Source organism: Symsagittifera roscoffensis, chromosome 3, assembly GCF_963678635.1.
Source record: "Symsagittifera roscoffensis chromosome 3, txSymRosc1.1, whole genome shotgun sequence".
NCBI classification, from domain to species: domain Eukaryota; kingdom Metazoa; phylum Xenacoelomorpha; order Acoela; family Convolutidae; genus Symsagittifera; species Symsagittifera roscoffensis.
Window position 1 is genome coordinate 35,343,206 of NC_087064.1, and position 24,184 is coordinate 35,367,389.

The 24,184-nt window shown below is 37.7% G+C and overlaps 2 protein-coding genes across 6 annotated transcripts in view; both read right to left on the reverse strand.

Moving 5' to 3' along the window:
- LOC134842663 (116 kDa U5 small nuclear ribonucleoprotein component-like) overlaps positions 1 to 24,184 on the reverse strand; it is a 410,937-nt gene that overhangs the window by 378,185 nt on the left and 8,568 nt on the right. The window lies entirely within an intron of this gene.
- Positions 3,060 to 12,793, reverse strand: LOC134842458 (uncharacterized). Of its 5 annotated transcripts, none has more exons than XR_010162504.1 (5): positions 12,390 to 12,793; positions 11,844 to 12,272; positions 6,004 to 6,156; positions 5,506 to 5,519; positions 3,060 to 4,785 (listed from the first exon to the last, which is right to left on the reverse strand). XR_010162504.1 is itself a non-coding variant. In XM_063858806.1 (5 exons), the coding sequence occupies exons 1-5, from the start codon at positions 12,786 to 12,788 to the stop codon at positions 4,504 to 4,506; spliced, it is 1,248 nt and encodes a 415-aa protein (XP_063714876.1). In that variant the 5' UTR covers positions 12,789 to 12,793; the 3' UTR covers positions 3,066 to 4,503. The 5 variants fall into 5 exon arrangements, 2 of the variants coding, with proteins under 2 accessions (XP_063714876.1, XP_063714875.1); XR_010162502.1 differs by having other exon boundaries at positions 3,061 to 4,785; positions 11,844 to 12,258; XR_010162503.1 differs by having other exon boundaries at positions 3,061 to 4,785; positions 11,844 to 12,269.

Here is a 24,184-nt window from a genome sequence, read left to right on the forward strand (position 1 = left end):
CAAGCAATACATCACAAATACAACATGGCAAGCTGGTTGAATCAACAGGAAATTATTTGGAAGCCGAGTCATTTTTTTAATCTCGAAAGAAAAGATCTATCAAGTTTTCATGATCAACACTATTTATTTTCAAAAAGCTTGATTTCGAGAAGGCCAAGTAAAACAACTGAATGAAAAAATTAGCTTTGAAACAAAACTCACGAAGCGGTTATAAAGCTGGCAGTTTATGCTTAGCCATTGAATTCTTATCACTGAGCAAGTCAATTTCACTAAGTAGCACGATTTTTCAATCATAGGCGGCGTTTAACATTCATAGCAACTTGGGGAAAACTGATTTCCATAAAATTGAAGAAAGAGGTGAAGCGGAGCCAGCGAATAGAAAATGAGACTGAAATACCAAAATCGAAAAAAAAATTGTTGGAAAAAAAACGAAAATAATTTAAAAACAGTCAAGAAACACAGCAAACAGCATCCGTGATGTGACAACTAAGCCGACAAAACTTGAGCAGACAAACAAGTCCATATATTCATTTTCATACATACTGAAAGAAACGAGTTCCATTCAGTACCTGAGTCAAGAGCTTAAGATGCAAAGGCAACCGCGTTACCTTTCGTCATGTGTGAAGGAGTCTCGAAGTTCAAACAAAGCAACTTCAATTTCTTAGAGATTTGAAAGAAAAATTGTTTACAGGAAAAAAGTCTAGTTCCCGCTTACAAGACAATTGCTCTCGCAAGTGTTATTAGCGTTAGAGCAAAACATCAGGGAATTTGTAGAACACAAGTTCCTAAGGTATATGTCCGCCGAAATCTTTTGGGCAGAATATATTGTTCAAGCGATTTTAAAAAAATAAACAAAGCCAAGGTTATTAAAACTACAAACAGCAGGAAAAAAATACAAACAACTATATTGTAACATCAACAAAAAACAATTCTCCGATTAGGAAACTAAGCCGACAAAACATCAGCAGACAAATAATAGGCCGACAATTTTGAAACGGAATATTTGCCCTTTGAAAAACTCAAAGATTCAAACAAAATATTCAGATAAATAGCTTGGATGCAAGACCTCACAGCATGCAACAAAAAGATGGCAAAAGGTAGCAAAAGTCAAAACGGTAACTTGAGAGCTTGTAAAAAAAGGACCTGAATTCTGCCCTGTAAAGTCTACTATAAGAACTCGTAAAAATATTGACCTGAATTTTTCCCTACACGGTGTTATACATTTAATTTACACTCGTACACAATATCTTGCGTACTTTGCTCATTAAACCAAGAGTGCAAAATGAGCAAAATTTTGAGCCAAAAAGTATTATAGCTTTAAAACTGAGTTCTACGCTAATGCCCAGTCAATATGATACATTTGAAATTTTCCAAATTCCAGAGCTGTTTCCTCCCTGCTAAAAATTGAAAATAGACGCTTATGCACGAAAATTCCCATAGCCTGTTTTTCAAATGAATCTTAATCCCAGTTTTCGGAGGGAAGTTTTCGAGAAAAAAGAATGGCTCAAACAATCCCCCCCCCATCGAAAGTTACGTAGGCCGTGAAAATTGAATCATGATAAAAAAGAGAGTAGGGCCAAAACAAATCATACCAAATAAGAATTGTATTTTTACAGCCAACGTAAAAAAACAATTCCGGCTCTTTTCCACTTTACCTCTCATTGCAAATTACCCATTTTTATGAAATATCTGCATCCTGTTACGACTAAATGTGTAATTTTAATTTAAGAGTTATGAAGAACAAATCTGAATTTGCTCATTATGCAATATTTCATTGCATTACAACAGTACAGTGCTGATTTAAATTAACCGGACAAAACGCGTTAATTTTGAAATTTAAAATCCGTTTTTCTCAAATTGGGTTGAGTTTAGGTGAAAACTTATTGAGACAAAATTTGCCTTAAATTTTAGCAGAATTAATATGGTGAAGTTTGTTTTGCGAAATTCGGGCCCGAAATTTTACCCCAAAAAAGGGTCATTTTGGCTTTTTTAGTTAATCAAAAACTACGCCAAAAATACCCAGTCGATCACAGACATAATTATATCAAATGGAGCCTCTTACCTAGCCCAACAAACTTTATGAAGGGTGTTTTCTCCAAAATATTGTATACATTAATTTATTTTTGTTTGATAGACAAAAAAGGTCATTTTTACTATATAAAATACCAACTTTTTATTTAAAAACAATTTTTAAACAATTTCCAAATTTCTTTTGGAGAGAATACCTTTCATAAAGTTTTTTGGGCTAGGTAAGAGGCTCCCTTTGATATAATTATGTCTGTGATCGACTGGGTATTTTTGGCGTAGTTTTTGATTAACTAAGAAAAGCCAAAATGATCCATTTTTGCGGTAAAATTTCGGGCCCGAATTTCGCAAAACAAATTACACCATATTAATTCTGTTAAAATTTTAGGCAACCTAAACTCAACCCGATTTGAGAAAAACGGGTTTTAAATTTCAAGTTTAACGCGTTTTGTCCGGTTAATTTAAATCAGCACTGTATTAAAATAAATTTTCAGAATTGAAATATATGGGGCGGTTGGGAGTTCAAAAAAAGCCAAAATTCCAAAAGAACGTGTATTCAAAATGCTCAAAATATGTCTGTTGGCTGACGAAAGTATAGACTGAGAAAGTGTGTAACCATTTTATAAAAACGGTGAGATGAAGCTAATAATTTTTCATGATTCGCCAACTGTCCACCCTTGTTATTTGGTTGTAATCTTGGCGGGATATAACTTGATTTTTATGCGAGAAAAGTCTAGGTGTGACCATTTTACATGCATGCATCCGGACTACTTGACTATCTAAGTAATTCTGTTCTAACAAGACCGGCTTCGTAATTAATGGAAAAATTTGTGGAATTTAATGACTGAAAATAAACAAACGGGTAGTATGAGATCTCTTTATTTCAACATCGGTTGAGATGTATCAAAAAATAATAATTTTATTTCCAAAACAGCAGATCAATTTGAAAGTAAACTTCAATTGTCGTTTTTCAATTAAAATGCCTAGTTTTTCAAAATTGACGCTCAGCATTTCTCGTTTTCTTTCAATCAATCTGACTAAGCTTTGAGATCCTCGACCAATGTTTCTTTACTAATGATGTCAATGTTACCAAAAGAAACGCCATTACTACGCCGAACGCCATAACGAAGCCAATTACGAAACGTGTCAAGCTTGAACTTTCTACCTTCAACTGAACATCTGGTTGAAATTGACCTGTGTAACTAACTACTCGTAGTTTTATTTTTCTCGAATATGACCTTCAGTGGGTTATTTCATATTGTCCAACATTTTGTTATAGATGTAAGAAATAAGCAATATAGTTATTTAATGCCAACTATGAACTAGATCAACAAAGCTCAATCTCACCCATATGACACCGAGACTATTGTTTGTTAATTGTTACACTTTTATTCAATACTAATGGTTTTGGGCGCAACTAGCCATTGTTAATTATTCAGAATGATGCAGACACGTTTCTACCTAGGGATTCTGATTTTCTTCTCTTTAGTGGCAGGTACTGCACCCACCTCGACTACTAACCAAACGAGCAGTACGTCAACCACTGTGGCTGAAGGCACCACAGAACTTACAACCACCGTCGCCACTAGCCTTACAAACACCATCACTAAGCCTACAACAACTGCCACAACTACAACAACTGCCACAACTACAACAACTACCATCAATACTACTCTTCCGATAACCACAGTTGAAACATTTGAGCCCTCGCCATCACATGGTACAAGTTCTATAACTAAAGGCACGATCATAGTAGTTTTGACTGGCGTCGGCATCCTTCTTATCGCTTATCTCATCTACATGAAATTCGACAGACACCGAAACTCAAACCCGATACCATTCATCGCTTTAGAGGACGAGGATGACGACGACGACATTTTGAGTCTTACCGAGATGAGTGGCAGCGGAGAGGGCGCACACAATGAAGTTCGCTACCGGCATTCGAACCACAGTGAAGACCACATTCAGATAGGACCTTTCAATAATCACAACCCTCGAGTCGTATTCGAGGACCGACTAGCTGACACTTTTGATTCGAATGTGAACCAAAGAGCTGTCACAAATAACGGAGATTCGAACAGTGCTGATATGGTTGTTTTCGAAATCTAAAGACTTGAAATTGTGCAGAAAACAAATTGGATAAAACTCAATTAGAGCAAAATAAATATTTCAAGTTAGGTGAAGCCATTATCTAAATTTCACAAGTATCTGAACAAACTTTTTAAAAAAGGGATTAAATTGTTAAGTTTTAGAGCACAGCCTTGTTAATAAATCGAGAAAAAGTTTTTTTTCGTTTGAGATGGGAAAGACGAGAGAAGACAGAATGAGGTGAAAAATCAGTCAAGTTACGAATTGACAATTTCAGTTATTTTGATGACGTTTCAAGCTGTTAGTAGCGAAGGATTATTAAAAGCACTGGTGCAGTCGTTTGACCATACTGCTCAACTGCACGTGGATGTTAAATAGTACGTTCACGCTTCATGATTTCTGAAAAATGGACGTATGCACTTTATTGCCATCATTCATCTCCGTGAGTATCAACACGAATCCTCCTGTTGTGTATCCGAAACACATGCTTTTGAAATCCAAGTACACTGCAGATTCAATTTCAAGCATCCTTTTGTCCAGCTTCTTTTGCCCCAATACGAAATCTTTCAAGTTCTGAACTGTCATCATAAATAGTTTGTTACTGACGTCGAGGCAGATGAAGATAGGGCCGAATGCCACTACGCGTTTGACACCCCCGATCGCCTTCTCAGTCTTTTGATGAACATTGCAGTCAATTGAATTACTTAATGAGCCAAACATTTAATCAAATTATTTTAAAATCATTTCAATTTATCAACATTGTATGCGCGAGGATCATTGACGACATTATTCAGCATTAAATTCCTTAATTAAACACCAGCAAGCGATACGGGTCGTATTTTAAACGAACGTTGGCTAAAAATTGCATACCTTGTAAGCAAAAGGTCTCAAACTTAAGGTATTCAGACTCGTTTTTTTATTCAGTACAAGAGCAATGACTCCAAGATTCAACAATTTCAACCCAAAAACCCTTCAAAAACTATAGTCTATCTGTTGATTATTTAATTTGCAACATTAAATTGCAAATTAGTTTTTGCAACATTAAATTTGTGGTTAATAGTGTCGAAAAGTAATTAAAATATTTCCAGAAAGACTAAATAATATTTTCTATCATTTTCAAAAATTTTCAATGATTCGCATTTAACTTTCATGACTTGCCTTTAGTGATACAAACTTGTCTTCAGTTATGTATCATGAATTGACCTAACTTGCCTTTAGTGATACAAAATTCATGACACTTTCATCGCAAATGTCTATATTTTCTTTTCAAATTTATTTTTTACTGGGCTAAAATTGCTTGTAATTTTTTTTACTTAAACTGGTTTGAAATTATTTCATTGACAACTAGCAATTTTCTTGACAACTGAGCTCGCAATGTTAATCAACGCGTACACGATCGAGGACTTCTGAAATAAAGCAAAAATTTCACAACGTCATTGGACATATGTCCAAATTTTGGTTGAAAATAGTCGATTAAATTGACCTTTTCAACTCAGACTTAATAACACGGATAATTTTTGAGTTTCTTAAACATGTCACTTGTCCGAAATTTTTCGAAAAAAAGCAACCAGATTTAATGTAACTCTAGTAAGCTGACTTGTGTAAAACAGAGTAAACACTTTTTACAAGGGCAAGCACTGTAATCTGGCTTGTGTAAAAACAGAGTAAACACTTTTTTATAAGGGTAAACATTTAAAAACTTGGAAACTAGTTATATGCATTATCAGAGCAAAAGATCTCTTGGAATAAAAACTAGAGCAGCAAGTTTCTGAATCAAACCACCAAATGGAAAGTGAATGTAATAAAGCGACTCAAATGAAATACTTCAATGGAATGAGTCATGCTTTAAAATCATCATAGGAAATACACCATTCTATTGAAATAACGAACCTTGAATGCTTAAAGCGTCAACTTCTGATCCATTGATGAAATCCAGCTCCAGGTATAGACTTGGGTGTAGAAAAAAATTGGAAAATGAGTGCACCAGAACAAGGCGAGGAGGCACATCTTTAAAGTCCACATGAAGAACGAGCAGAGTGCTATCTAAAATTTTTTTTAAAATCAGCAAAACTGGCTTCCGTGCTGTTCAAATCATCGTTACGTTGTTGAAATGTTTCGCACTTTAAGGCATAAAAAGGAGTAATTAAGAAACTTAGTCGAATAAGCATTGAAAACAATTAAAAACTTTTTAAAAAATCGTAGTCATTAAATTTACAACCAAGATGAAAACTCAGAGGCGAAGCTGAGCTTCGCACCACTGGCGATACAACTAAATCTACCAAAATGAATAATGATAATTGAGAAAAAAAACATGCCCAAACAAAAGAACGCAAAACCAGCAACGGAACAAAAAAAACAAGCGGTGTTTTTTTGATTAGGCACGATTGCAATACCTTTGTTTATCGGAAGGGTAAACAAACTTTTCGTATGAGTATGAAAAGAGTCTATGTTATGCTAATTGCACGTGTAACACAGAGGCGAAGCAAGCTAGCGAATAGAAAATGAGACGGAAATCAATGTCGAAGAAAATCATTCTGAAAAGAGTTTTTTACCGTCGAGAAGCAACCGTCAGCATTAAATAAACTAAGTATCATTTACCGAGTGGTCGCTAAGTCGACAGTATGTAGGTAAATGCACATTGAGCCGGCAAAAAACATCGTAAGAAACTGGTCACTAGGGTTTTAAAAAGAGGCGAAGCAGAGCGTCGCGCGAGTTCTGATACCACATAATAGCATCATTAAACTTCAAAAAATTGGCTGGAATGTCCTTCTATTTGCCAAAGCACGACCAGAAAAACAATCGAAGGAAAATAAAAGATCATCGAGCTGCAGCAGCCGACAAAACTTGGTTAAATTCCCGTAGAACCGAAATAAAATTCCATAAACCGAAAACTATAAGTTCTATTCTATTTAGCATTTTGCGCGATCCAGAGAAGAGCATTAAATAACGTTTGACTTGAAACGACCCGAAATTAGGCCGCTAAGCGGATAAAACATAAGCCGAAATCAATTGGACCGAATAAAGTTTTTAAGCGAAAAAAAAACAAGGGAAAATAGACGAAGTCAAGATTAGTAAATTAACAACTAGCAGTAATAAATCAAAACACTAATAAATAAAACTACAAGTTAAATTTCATACAGCAAAAAGTGAAGATATGTCTAATCAGTCGACAAATCATGAACATAGTCAACGAACGCAGCTAAAAAATACTGACTTGTACTTAATTAAAAATCTCAACCTTCGAAAATCGAAGGAAAAAATAGATTGCCTTAAAATGATTTGATTTAATGGAACATTTTATGATTGACACTTTTTCATAGCAAATAACCTAATTTGAGAAAATTGGATCAATGGTATTTTTTTTATTTTACTGCGAATTTCAAAATTAAATTCCACCTTCTAAGCTAGAAGTCGACCGTGTTTTGTGGCCTTTACTGTTCAATAGTTGAGTTTGCATTCATTTAATTTAAACAAAAAATGAACTGAACTTAAAAAGCAATCAAAAATCAAACCACAAAAACTTAAATTTGAGCCTCGACAAAAATTAGGACTCACCTGAAAAAATCATCACGACCCACAGAAGATTCTGAACTACTTTCATCAATTCTTTCTAAGCGAACAATTATTAGGCCGACAATTTTTTAAAACGGAATGGTTTTCGCTTCCGAAAAATTGGTCCTGGCCTGGTTAGACTCAAACCTAGGCGTATGCGTATTCCTCGCCTTCAGATTAGGTAGGCCGCAGACTCTAAAATATTTGAATTCCAAGATACCAGGTGATTCTGTTAAGCAAGTTGTTAACCTGAAAAAAGTCTACATTCCGATTTGATAACGCCTGCTAATCTTAAGCGTATAAACTTGAAACTTCTACACCGCAACCTTCTTGAATGACTTTTGTTTATATATTTATCAAATTTTGACCTTCAAACGACACAAAACAAGTTGACTAAGCCAATACAACAAGTTGAAACCACTTTAATCGAAAAAAAACTTATTCAAAATCCGAGTTGGTAAAAGGACAAAATAACAGGAAGACTGTCAAAAATAATGAAAAAAATCTGAACTTAAGCTGACATAAAATGAGCAGACAATCGGAAATCTGACAAATCAATTTTTGGAAAAAACTTTCAATTCCATACATATGGAAAAAACAACGTCCGACCGGGACTCGAACAACAGACCTTACGGTGAAAGGGAAAACGCATGACTTAAGGGCGCAAAAAAGTGTAGGTAAAAGCTGCAAAACTTTCAGAAGCTAACAAAAATGGACATAGTTGAAACTGAGCTTCGCACTACTTGCGATACAACTAGAAAGCCGCAAGGTCGGAAAAAAAGAAAACCTTTAATAACAATCAATCAAAATTAATAAATCTATTTTTGAAACAAAAGATACAAAGATAATAGAAAAAGAAAAAAGCATCGGAAGAAAGTTTACCAAGCGGTAACAAAGGCAAAGATACTTTAGCAGAACAGGAAAAACTTTAAGCCAAAAAAAACATCCAGAAGACTTAAAACTTATAAAATGTTCAAGTCCGCCTCGCCCTCAAAACACACAAAAACTTTAACTGCTCGTCAGAGTAAACAATATGAGGCCACTAAACCGATAAAAAATTTGCCGAAACCTATTAATCCGAAAACGAAGGGAAAAATACAAAAAAGCCGAAAAAAACTAAACTGTTAAGACTAATAAGAATTTATCAAGTCCCCCTCACCCTGAAAACACAAACGCACATACAGGTTTTCCGCTCGTCGAAAGGTTCAATATGAGGCCATTAACCCGATATAAAATAGGCCGAAATCTATCAATCGGAAAAAAGAAAAAACAAAGGCCGAAAAAAATTTTGTCATGAAAACACACAATTTATTTTAGGATGTTTAGCACTGTGCGAACCAGAGGGGAGCTTAAAAATCATTTTTCCCTTGAAGCAACTCAAAATTAGGTCACTAAGCCGACAAAATGAAAACCGATATCATTTCGGCTCAACAAAGTTTTTATGAGAAAAAAAAGAGAAAAAATACGAAGTCAACGCTAGTAAAATTACGAACAGCAGAAAAAATCCAAATACTAAGCAACTACAATGTAAATTAGGTACAGCTAAAAATTATACGATGTGGCAACTACGCCGACAGAACATAAGCAGAAAAACAATAAGCCCACAAGTTTTTTGATACGGAACAATTCCCGTTTGAACAAAAACAGGTCCAGTCAAAGTCGAACCCAGGACCTTTGCTGTCCCGGGCGTATTCCTTAACTCTAGACCAAATAAGCCAGAGACGCACAAAAATTTGAAATCATTGTGAACTGAATTTAAATAACCTGTTTCTAATTTAGACCATTCTGTGAACAAAGTTATTTACATGAGAAAAAGTCTAGTACTCGATTGCAATACCCTTGCTATCGCAAGGATTAAAAAAAATGCAAAGAAAAGCTGATTTTTGGCACTTAAACAGACGCAATTAAAACGATCAGATAAAATTAGTTTCTTTACGCCAATCATTAGAACCAGCGCATTTGAAAATTGGTAGTTATCTGAAACAAAACTAGTAGTTGATACCATAGACGTCAGTAGAGCGCAGACATGTGAAACGACGTGCCAACATACGTGGTTCAAGTTTTGACAAATTGCAGTATTGAAAGTAACCAATTATAAAATATTTGATCTTTGGCACTGTATTTTTCGAGTTAATTAAAAAAAACTTCAAAATTTTTTTCTAAACGAAACCTCGCGTAGCAAAAATAAAGGTAAGCTTTCAAAAATCTGTTGTGTCGATTAAACCTATGATATTAGATTTGGCCGGATAGTTATCGAGAAAAGTCCAAAAAACGGTCAACAAATCAGATAGTTGACATATCCGAGAATCAGCTTTTCGTTTAGAAAAAAAACTGGTTTTAGACATGTTTTGCAGATGTAATGCACCCTAAATGTAATTACGATTGAACCCAAAAACCCAAGTTTAGCAAGGTAGTTCTCGAGAAAACGGTCAAATAATAAAAACTGACTTTTCCATAGTTTGTTGTGTCAAAAAACTTGGGCGTAGTCGGTTAAATAGAGGCTCTTCCCACAACCCGTTCTTTGTATTGAACCCAAAGTCCCGATATGGGAGCATATTTTTCCGTAAAATTCGTAAATTTGAGAAAAAAACGCCCAGAAAATCAGCTTTTGAGAAACTTTTTTTTTTTGCATAAAGTGATAAAATTTTGCAATGCATCGCAAAAAAAAGAAATTAAAACCCAATACCATACATTTTTATTAAGCCTATTACTGTTTCATCAAACAGAAATTCTAGGTAAACATGCCAAGCAAGACATTTTAAATTCAAATTAGCAACTCAACAAAACTTACGAAGCGGAAACAAGGCCGACAATCTTTGAGCATACACCAGTTGAGACAAAAAACTTTTTGTTACAAAAAGTCACCCTAAAACTATGCTGTAATAAATAGTACCCACACAGTAAATAAACCTGAATTTCCATGAAATTGAGCATGTCAGCTGATTGAGCAAGTGATTCAACTGATTTTGTTAAACTAGTAGTAAACCCAAAACATAGTCAACATTCCAATTTGATATTGCCTGCTAATCGCAAGCAAAAAAAAACAGGATCAACTTTTCTATTCCGCTGGAAAATCCAAAAAATGTACTCTATTTTAAAAATAACCGTCAATCACGTTTTTTCTGACCATTTAGGTTTTTGTTTTTGGACAGCAAACCGCAGTTAAATTCAACTAGTGTGAAACGCACCTCAGGCATTTCGATTTTTTATTAACTTATAAAAAAACTGCATAAATTGGAAATATCATCTGCATCTTTTGGTGTACTCTGAAAGCACCTGATTACAGTGTTGGTAATTTTTTTTTTCAAGTTTTGAAATTCAAATTTTGAAAAACCATAACATGTTGTGAAATTTTTCCTTTAATTTGAATTCTTTGAAAAAATTTACAATGACATAAAAACGTTAAATCTCGGAAACTGAAAGCAATTGAGCAGTCGCTTTGGACGAAAGATTTGCAACTCCTGAGAGTACTCTCTCAGTTCCCAAGTACAGCGTTTGATTTTCAAATTTTGTTTGAAAAACCACTAAAAACTTCGTAACTCGAAAACTACAATGTCAAATTTGGAGGCAAGATTTGCACCCCCTGAGAGTACTCTGACAGCCCCCAAATAAAGGGTTAGGAATTTCACCTTTTGAAAAAAAAACTTTAAACTTATGTTTACTGAAAATTTTCTGAAAAAACGTCATAACAGAAAAACTACAAAGGTTTGATCAGTGATTTTTGTAGATTATACACTGACAGCTACCAACTACAGGGCTGGGAAGTTCAAATTTTGGAAAAAAAATAACTACGTTTTCTGAAATAAAAAAAATCACAAAAACGTCACATCTCAAAACTAAAGGATTTGAGCAGTCATATTTGGAGGCGAAACTCGCAATCCTTGAGAGTACTCTGACAACACCCAACCACAGGGTTCAAAATTTCACATTTTGTGAATTGTTTTGTAATTCAAACTTTTTGAAATTTTTTTTTAAATCACCAAACTGGAAAATCGAAAAAAAAATCTTAAACATTGCAAAATACGATATAGCTTAAACGTTTTCTTTAGTAAAACATGCAAAAAATAACTTTGAAAAAACTTAAGCAGTGAGAGATAGTGAAGCCCACTTTTAAATATATAACAGTGTTCGATGCTTAAACTTAATTTCTTCGGCGATAACTTTGAATCAAAACCTACCTTTAACTTGAACAGCAACAGTTGCATTTGACAAAGCTACAGCATTTACGCTTCTCCTTCGAGTGTCTGTGTATAAAGCAGATACACTGGCTGTACATTTTTGCTTCCCTTCGTCCAGCTCGGATGGATCTAATCGAATAGTTAGAAGTCGCACATCCCCATTTTCTTGGCCTATTAAAATCCGACGGCCATCTTTAGTCGAGGCTGTTATTTCACTAGACAGCGGTAGAGCCCATGGGTCATCAACTTGCAGATAAGTTTTGTCATACCGCGTGAACTTCAGGCAAGCATCTTTTCCAGCAGAAATCAACGTCGAAGGAAACTTGCGAAAAATGGAGCGACAGTAACAGTGTAAAGCTGTAATTGGCCCGCTATGCAGTCTCGCGACCCATTTCACTTTATGAAGAGACTAAAGCTGTTTTTGTTCTGCTATACAAATCTTTATTTGTTTCCATAACCATTTAATTCATAGCTCCGAAACAGCCATTACAGTTAATTATTGGAAAAAATACCATTGTTCTTGATTTGTATAGCAGAAAAGGTTACTTTAGGTTCAAAAATTCCAACTGAACCATCTATACATCCAACAATTAGAAACCCGCAACATATTATTGTCGCAGAAATTGTAGGAAAATTGAGTTTGAAGAAGCTTTGATTATAAGATCTGCCCAAAGAATCTATATTGCACAGAGCCGAAAAATGAAAGCAAAATTTTTTATAGAAATTCGGATCTCTTCCTTTCAATGGAACGTCGGCAGAAACATGCGTAACCGCTTCTACAAAACGACCGGGTATTGATTGAAATTTATCTTTCCAGTCAACACATTCTTCGATCAGACTACTGTAATAAGCCGAAGCAAGAGACAGGTTTATAAGCGAAACCCCATCTAGCAAACGTAATATCATTTCCCAGACATTGTCTGGCAAATCTACGACCTCAGTCATCTGTCATTTCTGAAATATTAACTGGCTTTACTTCAAAACTAAAAAAAGCTTTGCAATCCCTAAAAGTGTGCAACTCTTTCTATCCGGGGATTCAATTGTCAAGATTCAGCCATGAAAAAAAATTAATTCGTTCATTACTCTTAAGAACGACAGTTTTCAAGCAATGACCTGTTTTGTGCCTAGCAATGACTTGTTTCGTGACTAGCAATGACTCTGTTTTGTGACTATCTATCAATGACCTCTGTTTTGTGACTAGCTATGAACAGGGCCCAGCAAAAGTCATTTCTATAGCTTTTAAGGAATTTATCGGAGTCTTAAATTTTTGAAATAATTCTGACCTTGAGAACAAGAAATAGCGTTGAAGCTGCACTCTAATTTTCAAAACAGCATTTGAACTGACATAGGACCAATGGAACATGGTTGCGCTTTTCGCAGAATTTCATTTTCGCCTTATTTCAAGAGCACAATTTAAAAAACTTTGTGCTTCAACAATGATTTGCCTGCCATGCAATTTTTCAGAACAAAAAAAAACACATATCTTGCCGACAAAAAGGCAACCGCGACACTTCGAATATGTATTTTGCTTAAGAGGGAATTTAAACATTTAAATTACGAACGTTTTTGCATATTAGTGCATCATCAGGCTCAGAAGTATTGAAATTTTAAAAAACGATCATCGATCATTAAAAAATCCTAACCCAATAGAAAATAAAAACTCAACCAACCATAAGTTTGCAAAAATAAACTTCGCGCTAAAATTGCATCATGATTATATCATCATATTAACGTTTCTGAGACATTCTATTAGTTTAACTAATGCCATGGCAGCGAGGACGCACCTTGTATAAGGGATTTCACATGTATAAGTCGTTTGGCAAACTCTAATCTGCGATTGGGAGTTCTTCCGGGTGCCAATGCAGCTTCCGAGGCCGAAGTCCGCAAAAGAAACCACTATTCAGACCTCCCTTCCACTGTAATTTTTGAACCCGTTGCCATGGAAACACTGGGTGGCGCTGGTAGGTCTACTGCAGTTTTCTTGAAAGAACTTGCAAGGCGAATAACAGTCTTAACGGGTGAGAAACTAGCTTTTAAATTTTTCAAACAAAAGCTAGACCTAGCGATTCAGCGCGGGAACGCTGGATGCATCCTTGAGGCAACTAGTTGACACACACCCTTCGCTTTACTGCTTCAACTGTAAACTGTGCGGTATATACGCTCTTTTTATTTCTTGTTCATTTTAATTGACTTTTAACCTTGAATTAGAACAAAAAGCAGATTCGATTAAAATTTAACTGTAATCAAATAATAAAAAAGTCTTTGAAATTCAGTCTTGGTTCGTTTTAATCGGTATATTCTGATCATAGTCGTAATATTGTTGGTGGTAATTAAAGCGGAAATAAGTGTTAGGATGGCGTCAACGGTAACGTTTAGGTGTATGCGATATAGGCGTCTTTCGCGCTTTCAATTGATTGTCACAATGGCTACATAGCCGATCTGGACGGCTAACGACAGCCGTCGCCTAAGAAAGGTTCCAGACTTTTGTCATCAGTTTCTAGAATAAATTTCCGGCAGAGGTGTTTCAAGAAGTCGTCGGAGTCAGTTCCGTGTCCGCAGAGGTGTTCGGCAGCAACAGGTTGGAAAATGTAGTTTCCACAGGTTCACAGGTTAACTTCTGATCTGTAGGCCTCCCAGGCCTCTGTCGACCAGCTCTTTCTTGACGTCCATTTCGTCATTCCATAAACGATGCGTCATATATATTTCAGACGCCCATAGTTTTTCTAGTCTTGATTTGAAAACGTGTACACTCTCGCTTGATATTACTGTTTCGGGTAACGATTTCGGCTCTTTTTCCTTTCCCCCCCACCTGCTAATTTTTATAATTGAAATTACTAATCATTTTGTCCGATTGTCATGAAAATTGACACGCCGACTCATTAGGCTATGACAAACATATTTAATTTTCATAATTAACCTCGTAAAACCCCTCGTTACACCTTAAAATTCATGTTTGAGTGAGGTGGGGGGGGGGGGGAAGGAAAAAGAGCCACGAGTTCAAATCGTTGATGGCTGCAACTTTAAAGAAATTTTGTCTAGTTGTAGTTCTGGTCTTCTTGATCACAACCTTGAAAGGGTTTCTTCTTGTGTCTCTTTCGTTGATTGTAAAAAATCCTTCAGTCGTTGTTGTATCGTCAAGGCCGTTCAGAATTTTGAAGAATTGCGTCTGTACTCGAGTGTTGGTATTTTCAAAATCTGGAGTCGTTTCGAGTAGCTATATTTGCGAGTACCTGAAATAAATTTCGTTGCTCGTCGCTGAACATTTTCAATCGTAATTTTGTCTTTTCCAAGGTATGGACTCCATGCCTGATTTGCATACTCCAGATAGGTTCTTACTAAGGCTTTGTACAGGGTCGTTAGAATTTCAGAGTTCAGGTTCACGAAGCTTTTCCTGATTATTGCGACTATACTATTTGCCACTTTCGTCTTTTTGGCGATGTGCTCACGGTATAGTAATCTTGAGTCAACGACAACTGCCAGATCTTTCTCTGATTCAATTTTGCTTAGTTGCTTTCCGCCATATAAGGTATAGTTCCGTTCAGATTGTATCGTTCTTCCCGTTAGGGTGAGTGTAGGACATTTTGTCAGATTGAACTTCATTAAACTGCTTTCAGCCCATTTGAAAATTTCATTCCGGTCAAATTGTAGTTTTTCCTTTTGAGTCTCATCAGTAATTGATCTGAATATATTGGCGTCATCTGCGTACAGAAGCATAGTAGATGTAATGCCATCCGTCATCGAGTTGATGTATAGCATAAAAAGTATTGGTCCCAGGAGAGATTCTTGTGGGACTCCGCTGACAACTGCTGCCCACTGAGAAAAATTTTCATTTACCACTACCTGTTGCCTCCTATCCTTTAAGAATGCTGTGATCCAGTTTAAAGTTTTCCCTTTGATCCCATATTTTGATATTTTGTGTTCAACTGTTTTTTTGCGAGGAACGATATCAAAAGCTTTTTGGAAGTCAATGTGCACTATGTCCACCTCAAAACCCTTGTCCGGTCGTCGAGCGCTTTTAATAACTGGAGAATTGTTGATCGACCTATGAGAAACCATACTGTTTGTCTGATGAGATGTTGTTTTTGTCTCAAGAGGTCAAACAGGTGTCTTTTTATCACTTTTTCCATTATTTCGCAACAAATTGATGTGAGGCTAACAGGTGTGTAAGTGTTTGGGTCAGTTTTTGCGTCCATTTTGTGAAACGATGTTATATTTACGCATTTCCAATCTTCGGGTACTTCTCCTTTATCCCAGGAGTTTTGCATTAAAGAACACAGTTTTTCAGCTATTTCACATCGGCATTCGCTCAAAATCTTTGGGTGAACATTGTCAGCTCCCATCGGTTTCGTGGTGTCTAACGCTGCGAATTCATTTAGTATTACCTCTTTAGAGAGATATAGATCATCTGATATTTGCTGCTCTTGGAGATCCGTTAAATTCAAGCTGCCAGGTGTTTCTATGGTAAAAACTGAATTGAAGAAATCAGACAGGGCAGTCGTTTTCTCCTTGTCGGTCTTTGCCCAATTATTATCGGTAATTTTGAGTGCAGGTATCGTATCAGTGGATTTTATTTTTTTGTTTACATAATTCCAAAATTTTTGGGTTGCTGTTTTATGCTCTTTGATATATTTTCTGCATGTATTCGAACACAGTTCATTGTCAGTTTCCTGACTTTGTTTCGAACCTTCGAGTATTTTTTATAATTTTTTTGTGTCTCATTTCTGCTGACATCTCTCCAAATTTTTTGTTTTTCAGGAACTGCAACTCTCATTTCGTGTCTCATTGGCATTTTGTTTTGCTTTATACGAATTTTAAATTTAGGGACGAACTTCTTAACAGCTCAATCAAGAGTACTTTTAAATTTTTCCCGGTTTTGCTTTAGCGTTTGCAATTCTTCATACATTATGTTGGTGTTTAACTCTGATCAGAGTTCCACGTAGCTCCCTTTGTTGTAATTCAGTCCCTCCTCTCTTTACATCATTTTGTTGTCCACAGATCAAATTTTGCTTGGATAAGTGTGTGATCACCCTTACTTAGCGGGAGATGTATTCTATGCTAGTTGGTTCCAGGGTTTTGTCGGCTAGATTGAGATTTAGTAGTGATGGTTCGTTGTTTTTGGTCACACGCGTTGGTCTATCAATGTGTTGATCAAGATAAACATCTTTTACCGCTTCAATGAATTGGTTTTCCTTGCTATTCTCGTCATGATTCGTGCTGATATATTGCCAATCTATATCTCTGTAATTCGTGTCTCCTAGTACAATGTATCTAGAACGGTTGAATCCAATGCTTCTTAAGAAGTTGTTAAGGTTGTAGTTGTTTTCGGAGGTTGATGATGGGCTCCGATAGGTTGAAGCTATCACAACTTCTCCTTTTGTTAGCAGTAGATTGTATACTTGCAGTTCCTCAAATCTAGAGTCACCTTGTAATTGATCTCCTTTCGAATATAAAACAACATGCCTCTCTTCTTCTCTTTCGCATTCATGTTTTTTGTTTCAAAAGGTAGCAGTCAAATTTGTGCCAAATTGGGTTCGACATGTTTACAGAATTTGGGTTTGGCTTCAGTTAGGGCAATGATGTGTGGTAACAAATTTGCTTTACGTAGTAGTACTTGTAGTTCAATGAATTTATCAGGAGTTATTGTTTCTACATTCCCGAACCAGAGCTCAAAATGTTCTCTGTTTCCGGCGTTGTTTTTTGAAAAACTTCTATCCCTCTTTTCTTTGCTCTGATGATTTTGTTCCCTATGACAATGTGTATGAAGTTCCCGGGTTGCTCTGCTATTAAGTTTTTTGCCCGTTGCACTAGAAAACGGACATTTTCTCTCTCTTTTATGCTCCTATCAGAAGTGACTCTTAGTTGTCTGATTTTGTCTTTGGCAAACTTCAGTTTTGTCAATTTTTTCATCATGAGTTCCGCGTCCTCCGGTGAGTCTAGTGTGATTCTCAGTGAGCGGGGCCTCGCTCTGTTCGCTTGATCAGGGGATTTGCCTAGTCGGGTACAGTTTTTAACTTTAGTTGGTTCAATTTCTATATTAGAGCATAGTTGCTGGATTAATGACATGTCTCCATTATAAAGTTGTTTTGAGTCCCTTGACTGGCTTTCAGGGGCTTTGTGTATAACAAGAAATTTTTTCCTTCTTAAGTCTTCTTCTTTTTCCCGTTTTTCTTCTGCTCCAGCTTCCAGAATTATGTATTTCAGGGGTTTGGTGACCTGAGGCTCTACTTTCCAGGCACAATCTTTCACTGTGCTTGATCCCATTGTTGGCTCTGATTTGGCTCTCGTTCCATTCATGAAGTAGTAGAAGTCCTCCGGGGTTTCCGGTCAGGTTCTCGTACTTGATTCGTTTCGCTTCTTCAGCTTTGTCTGCTATGGTTGGGCCTGCAAGGGTGCTTCTGGCAGCAATCGACATGGCTAGAGGATTGACGCATGTCGAGTCCCAAATCAGGCAGAGACCGTTTTTCCACGGAGATAGTGATACCGTCTGGTCTTTTCCCATCATCTCGTGAGAGATCGTCTGGTTCCAATGAAGATTGAAAGTCGGCCAGATTGAAGGCACGTTTGATGGCTTCGTTTTTGATTTAGCGGCTGCTGCTTTTGGCGCAAGACAAAGCGTAAGTGCCTTTAACGTCAGTTTGGGCCCCGTGTACACAAGTGCATGGCGATGAAATGTTGGCTCCAAGGAAAAACGAAGCGGCAATTTGAATTTTCTCAGGTGTTAATTTCAGTTTCAGCGTTGACGGTGCAGAGTTTTGATCCACTCTCAGGATCCACGACATTTTGCTTACTGCAGTTGGACCTTATCCTGTTCAGTGGAGATGCTTTCGAGCTCTCTAAAACGGTTTTCAGCAATGTATTGGTACCACTTTTTCTGCTTCGTCTGATTCTCCCTGTGCGGTGCAGTTTCCTCTTCTCTCACAAGTTGCCACTACTAGTCTGCAGCTTCTGTTTTAATTATTGATTCGAAAAGGACGCAAGATTTGCAAACAGAGGTTAGATAAGCGCGTTTTGACAATTCAGTTAGAATAACGGGCAGAGTAACTTGTTGCAATGTTTTCGCATCTAGCTGAACGTTGAGCACTGTTCGTAGCGTATTTCGTTTTGTTTCTCCGAAAAGTTTCAAGATATCTAATCAATTACAGACTGACGCAGTGCGGAGAGTGTAGAGTAGTTTGCGGATGTGCAGACAGTTTTTGATAAGGTACAATCCTTCGTTGTGGTCATTTCGTTCGATACTCCATACGTTCGCAAAGGGTCTTCAAAGAGTTCGGTTTCTCGTTCAACAAGCTGTCCAACGCGTCTTCACCGATGGTTGCTCCCAGAATCTCTAAGTCGGTTAGTTTCAGGACCGTGATGTTTGGTTGTTGAATTCACGAATGATTTCGTCGCTGAGCTTGGTGTTGGTCGCAATATCCTTTGTTTGAATCGTGATTTATGGCATCTAGTCCGGGAATGGATTGTCGAGCTGAATCCAAATCCCGCTAAGGGGTCGCCTTGATGCCAGCCTTCAAGACAATGGCAAAGAGAAGCCACCGAACGATAAAACACTGTCTTCTGAGTTTGAAGAAAGGACGAATTTCTTGTGTAAAGCGGTTGATTGCTTCTGCTGTTCTGTCCCTTCTGATAACGATGAAGGCATAAGCAAAGACCAATTTCACCAGCACTTCTAGTTTGGTTGCTGTGTAGCAGAACGCTCGAGTAGCGTGTGCTGCTGCCTCGGCACCAGTTGGAGTGCAGCAACCTAAATGAAGGATTCCGAAAAGAGACTTTGCTTTCGGTTTAACCGCTTCACACCCAGTAGTCAAGGCTAGTCTTCTGAGAGTGTCTCATACGGCTATCGGTCTAACATCGGTTAGTTATTTTCGTAACGGTAGCAGGTGAGCTCTGGCAATTAGTGGTTGGATGATTGTGGGAACTTTCCCACGAAGAAGGAGTTTATTGAAAGAAGTCGGTGATGATACGAGTCGATGGAAGTTGCCATTTGCTTTGTGTCCAGTGGGTGTTTATCTCTCAACTTGCTCAGGATCTCCTCAGACGGTTCGATAACGCCATTGTCAAAACTCGGAAGTCGAACAGTACCTTTCTAATCGCCTTTGTCGAGTTTCTCGCTCACTCTTATCATTAATTGTTGGACGTCTGTTTGTCGGTTGGGACTCCATTTTAATTTCGGGAGGGGTATCATGTCAACGAGTTCTCGGTTTTGAATGAATATTGTAATTCGGTTGTTCAATTGGGTGGCAAAGGTCTGCTTATGGCTTTTTCCCACTTTCAACGGAGCTTGCAGACATAGAAATGGGAGCAGGAAAAGTCGTACCCATGCAATTTTTGTGTCTGGGGACTCTATAATTGCGTTGAGTGTGTCTCTCGGTACCGCTGCTATCGCTATCCTCGAAGCCTTCGGGAGGAAATTGAGCGCACGTCGACGGCTGATATTCATGAAAAGGATGATGTTGTTGGCTGACTCGATGTTGTCTTCTCTGACTTGAATATCCGCTTCGCTGTTTTTTTTCCGAATGGAGATTTTCCCGAAAGTGCGCATCTGTAGCATGAAGGCCCATGTGGGTGAAAAACCATGTTTCGTAAGCTTGATGGTTACGTAACACTGCGGACACTGAACGCTGTTCAGGCTGAGGTTGCTGTTATTCACAGTCGACGCCGCTTGTTTGGCTGCGGCCTTCGGTCGCCGGTCGGAGAAGGCGTTGATAGATACTTCATCGAACTCTTCGAGCAAAAAGGCGGGGATGACACCGGGCACATATGGGGTGTGTGTTCGATTGGGATGGGGACGGTGGTGTGGATTGGGATGGATAGCTTTGGGCGAGGATGCCCCTTGTCTCTCCCCACACAGACCCCCATGCCCCCACGTACCCATTTCTGCGCGAAGTTCGATAGTGCGGAGTTAGAATACCATTCAAATGTCTGCTGTTCCAATTTTTGAAATGGACTTTAGAGCGACCATCTTTTCTACTGATGATCTTCGCTCCATGTTTTCCCGTCCATAAATGGAATTTGCAGTTTCGAGCCAATGGAGAGGTTCATGTCGTTCACAACAGTCACTCTGGTCCTGTTACTGGGAAAGATTCCAGTCGTTGAAAAACAGAAATCATAAAAAGACGACACGTAATGGATGTTTCTTTGTTTGTCTTAACTGTTTGTCCCGACTGTGGACATCTGTTTCCGCGTGGTCCAAGAACTCGAAACTTCCCATTTGTAAATAGGCTAACCTATTAGAAGCAAATCGGCCAATCTTTCCGTCCGTCATTAGTGTTCTTACATGAGTCGCAGAAATAAGGCAACTTGAGTTGTTGTTGTTGTAATGAATTTCCAGCGTCGCTGGCAGAATCTCCTCCTATGAAGCTCAAATTCTCCAGTTGTTACTGCATGAGTGATACTCACATGCGTACTGCCATGTTCAGGAGTTTTATTGATTGTATTTGTTTCTGAAGTGATCCCAAAAGAATTTGTTAAGGCAATTTTTAAGTCCGAATGGATTGTAGGAGTCCACACATGGGGGTAGATAGTTGGCAATTCGGCAAGCTTTTTCCGTTCTTACTTTAGGGAGTTTGAATTTTTCCACTAATGATTGACCGCTGATGGAAGATTTCCAAAGTTTGAAGCCAGTTGCCGATGTTTGATATTTTTTTGAAAAATCTACTAGATCAAGAATTTGGAAAAATAGAGATAGAGGGAGCATATTGACTATTTCTAGCAGCGATTGGTATTATGTCGAATATTATTGTGCATCCATTTTAGCACGCGTTTTTGTAAGGTTTCTCGCTTATGTACTGATATTTTAGTGAAATGGATACATGGCGATGGGTACTTGCTAATGGGCAGAATGATTAATTTGGAGAGACAAACTTTTGCATGAAGAATGATATTTGCTGAGCTGCTCCGCTTGGAATATTAAAGTATTCGAATGAATTTTTTGAGCTTTTCATCTATGCGGCTGCTCTAGGTGAGGTGATAGCGGACGTGTACTCCAAGGTCTTTCATGACTGCGGCGAGTTTCAGAACTTTATTGTTACCATTCGCCCATATACTACATAGTGACGGAGCGTCAAAAAAAGCACCTATTGACGACTGGTTGGCGTCAGTTACCTAAATTCGCCCCTTTTTTCACCGTCTAGACCTAGCCAGTTGATTTTCTGGTCTGTTTAGGGCTAAGTAAAAAGTTACTATTTTTAGGCCATCGGTCAAACGACGTTTGATCAGCTTTCGTTACATGCGAATATAACCACATAACTGGGTCTCGAAACCCTAGACTACGTGATTATCATTAAAAACAGGGCTCGAATATTATATTTTACTACGTTTCTAGTGAGAGTTAAATACTACATCCATTGGAGATGGATTGACCCTTGCCTCCTCTAACTACTCATGCTCTGAAATACTATATAAAATTGGAATTAATTCAACTACTCAGGGCATCACAGCAGCTAAAAAATGTGTAATATAGTCTATAAAGTCCTTGGGCACCGGGCCTCCAATTCCACTCTCCCTCTGAGATAACACTCATATCTTCCTAATCTCGTGGCGCGTGAGGGTACTGATCCGCTCCAGATGTCCCACTGGACCTTCCTACCGTATGGTTTCTTTGAGGTAAGCGTCTTATCATGTCTTGTAAACCGATAAGAGGCTTCGTATTTTTTAGCGTTTTTTCCAACTGATTGTTGTCTTGCTAAATCGGGGTCTGCTTTTTTTTCTGATTTTCTCGCCAAAAAATGGCCGTTTTTGCATTTCTCTGAAATAGACCGCTGAGAATCGAAATTTCGAAAATTAAAAACCCCAGAGTATTCTGACCCTCTTTTTCACTGATAATTGATCGTTAGGGCCTTTATCGTCATTTTTCCAGTGCAGCGGCATTCGGCTGTGCCAATCCGGGGGAATTGCACAATTAACTCAGTGTGTGGAACTTTGTCGAATAGTTTCGCAAAGTCGAATTAGAAAACAATTATGTCAGTAATCGGGTTGTCAACATGGGGTCCATGACGACAACAAGGGTTGTCGTCAAAGGATTCAGTGCAGTTTTTCTTGTGAAACCACTGTTGTTAGGCTTCGAGTAGCGTCCTTCAAACATCCTCTCCGGATGGTTCTGGGGATGTTAGTAACGCACATCGTTTCTGAGTCCCACACGAAAGAGAGCCACCACGGTGACTGCCCGAGTTTCCCGTCTTAGGTCTGAGGCTATTTAATAATTTGAAGACAACAATTAAAAATTTAAATTGTTTTTTTTTCGGTTTGTCTCTTTTTTCAATGTCGAAACCTGACATAATTTTTATTCGATATTTATTATATATTTTTAAAATTTTTAAGCGGCCGAAAACTCGTCTTAAGAACTATAATTTAAGTTTAAATCTCCCTGCCCCTGAACTCATTGCGCATGTTTATTCTTGGTCTCTTCTTTTAGATGTAAAAAATTAATTCATTCAGTAGGCTAATATGGTTTTAGCTTGGTCTATAACCTCCCATGACTTTCTGTGCTCGTGTCCTAATTTCCCCACTGCCTTATTTGTCCTACGGTGAGTCCTCTTTCCGGTTTTTGTCAAACTTAGTGGTCAGCAGTCGAACTGTTTGATCAGCACAGGTGGAGTTACGTCCAAACCTTGAAAACTTGTAAGCCATTTCCGATTTTAGTTCACGCGAAACAGAACACTTTAAGGATTGTAGGCAGGTTTTCAAATTTCTGTTGTTGGAACCTATTGGTGCCATGATTATATTCCGCAAATATCAGACTTTCCTTGCCTCGGTCTGCACGACCATGATGGGTGATGTATTTGTATTATCAAAACCTCTTTGATGTAGGTCCTTGCCAGGGCTCTTGTTGATTTTTCCTTTGATGTGTCTGTCAACGGTCCTTGAAATAATCTTATCAGTCCAAGAATACTGGGTATTGTTTGTCAACCCATTGTTTCCTGTTTATCTCTATGGGTTCATCGACTTAGCTCCAAGATATTGCTTCAAAAACTTCGACAAACTGCGCATTCTTTTATGTTTATTTAAAATAATTTAATGGAGCGCAGCTCCCAGAAATAAGACTGGTTCCTGCATCAGTTGGTTGTTCATACCAAGGAGAGATTACGTTTTTTACGTGTGCTCACTTTAACGTTAATATCAAGAAAGGCGGAGTCGCCTTTCTCGTTAGCCTTTTCTAAAAGAAAGATAGATAAGGCACAAGTTTTTCCGGATCTCGTTTCACAGTTCTCACGATATTATCAGCTTATGTCTGAAAGAGTTTTTTCTTCATCTGAGTGTTAGTCTCTTTCTTTTAACTCACAGCTTGACTATCAAAACCAAACAAAAATAACTATTCTTCCAATTTCAATTTCTTCAAACTTACT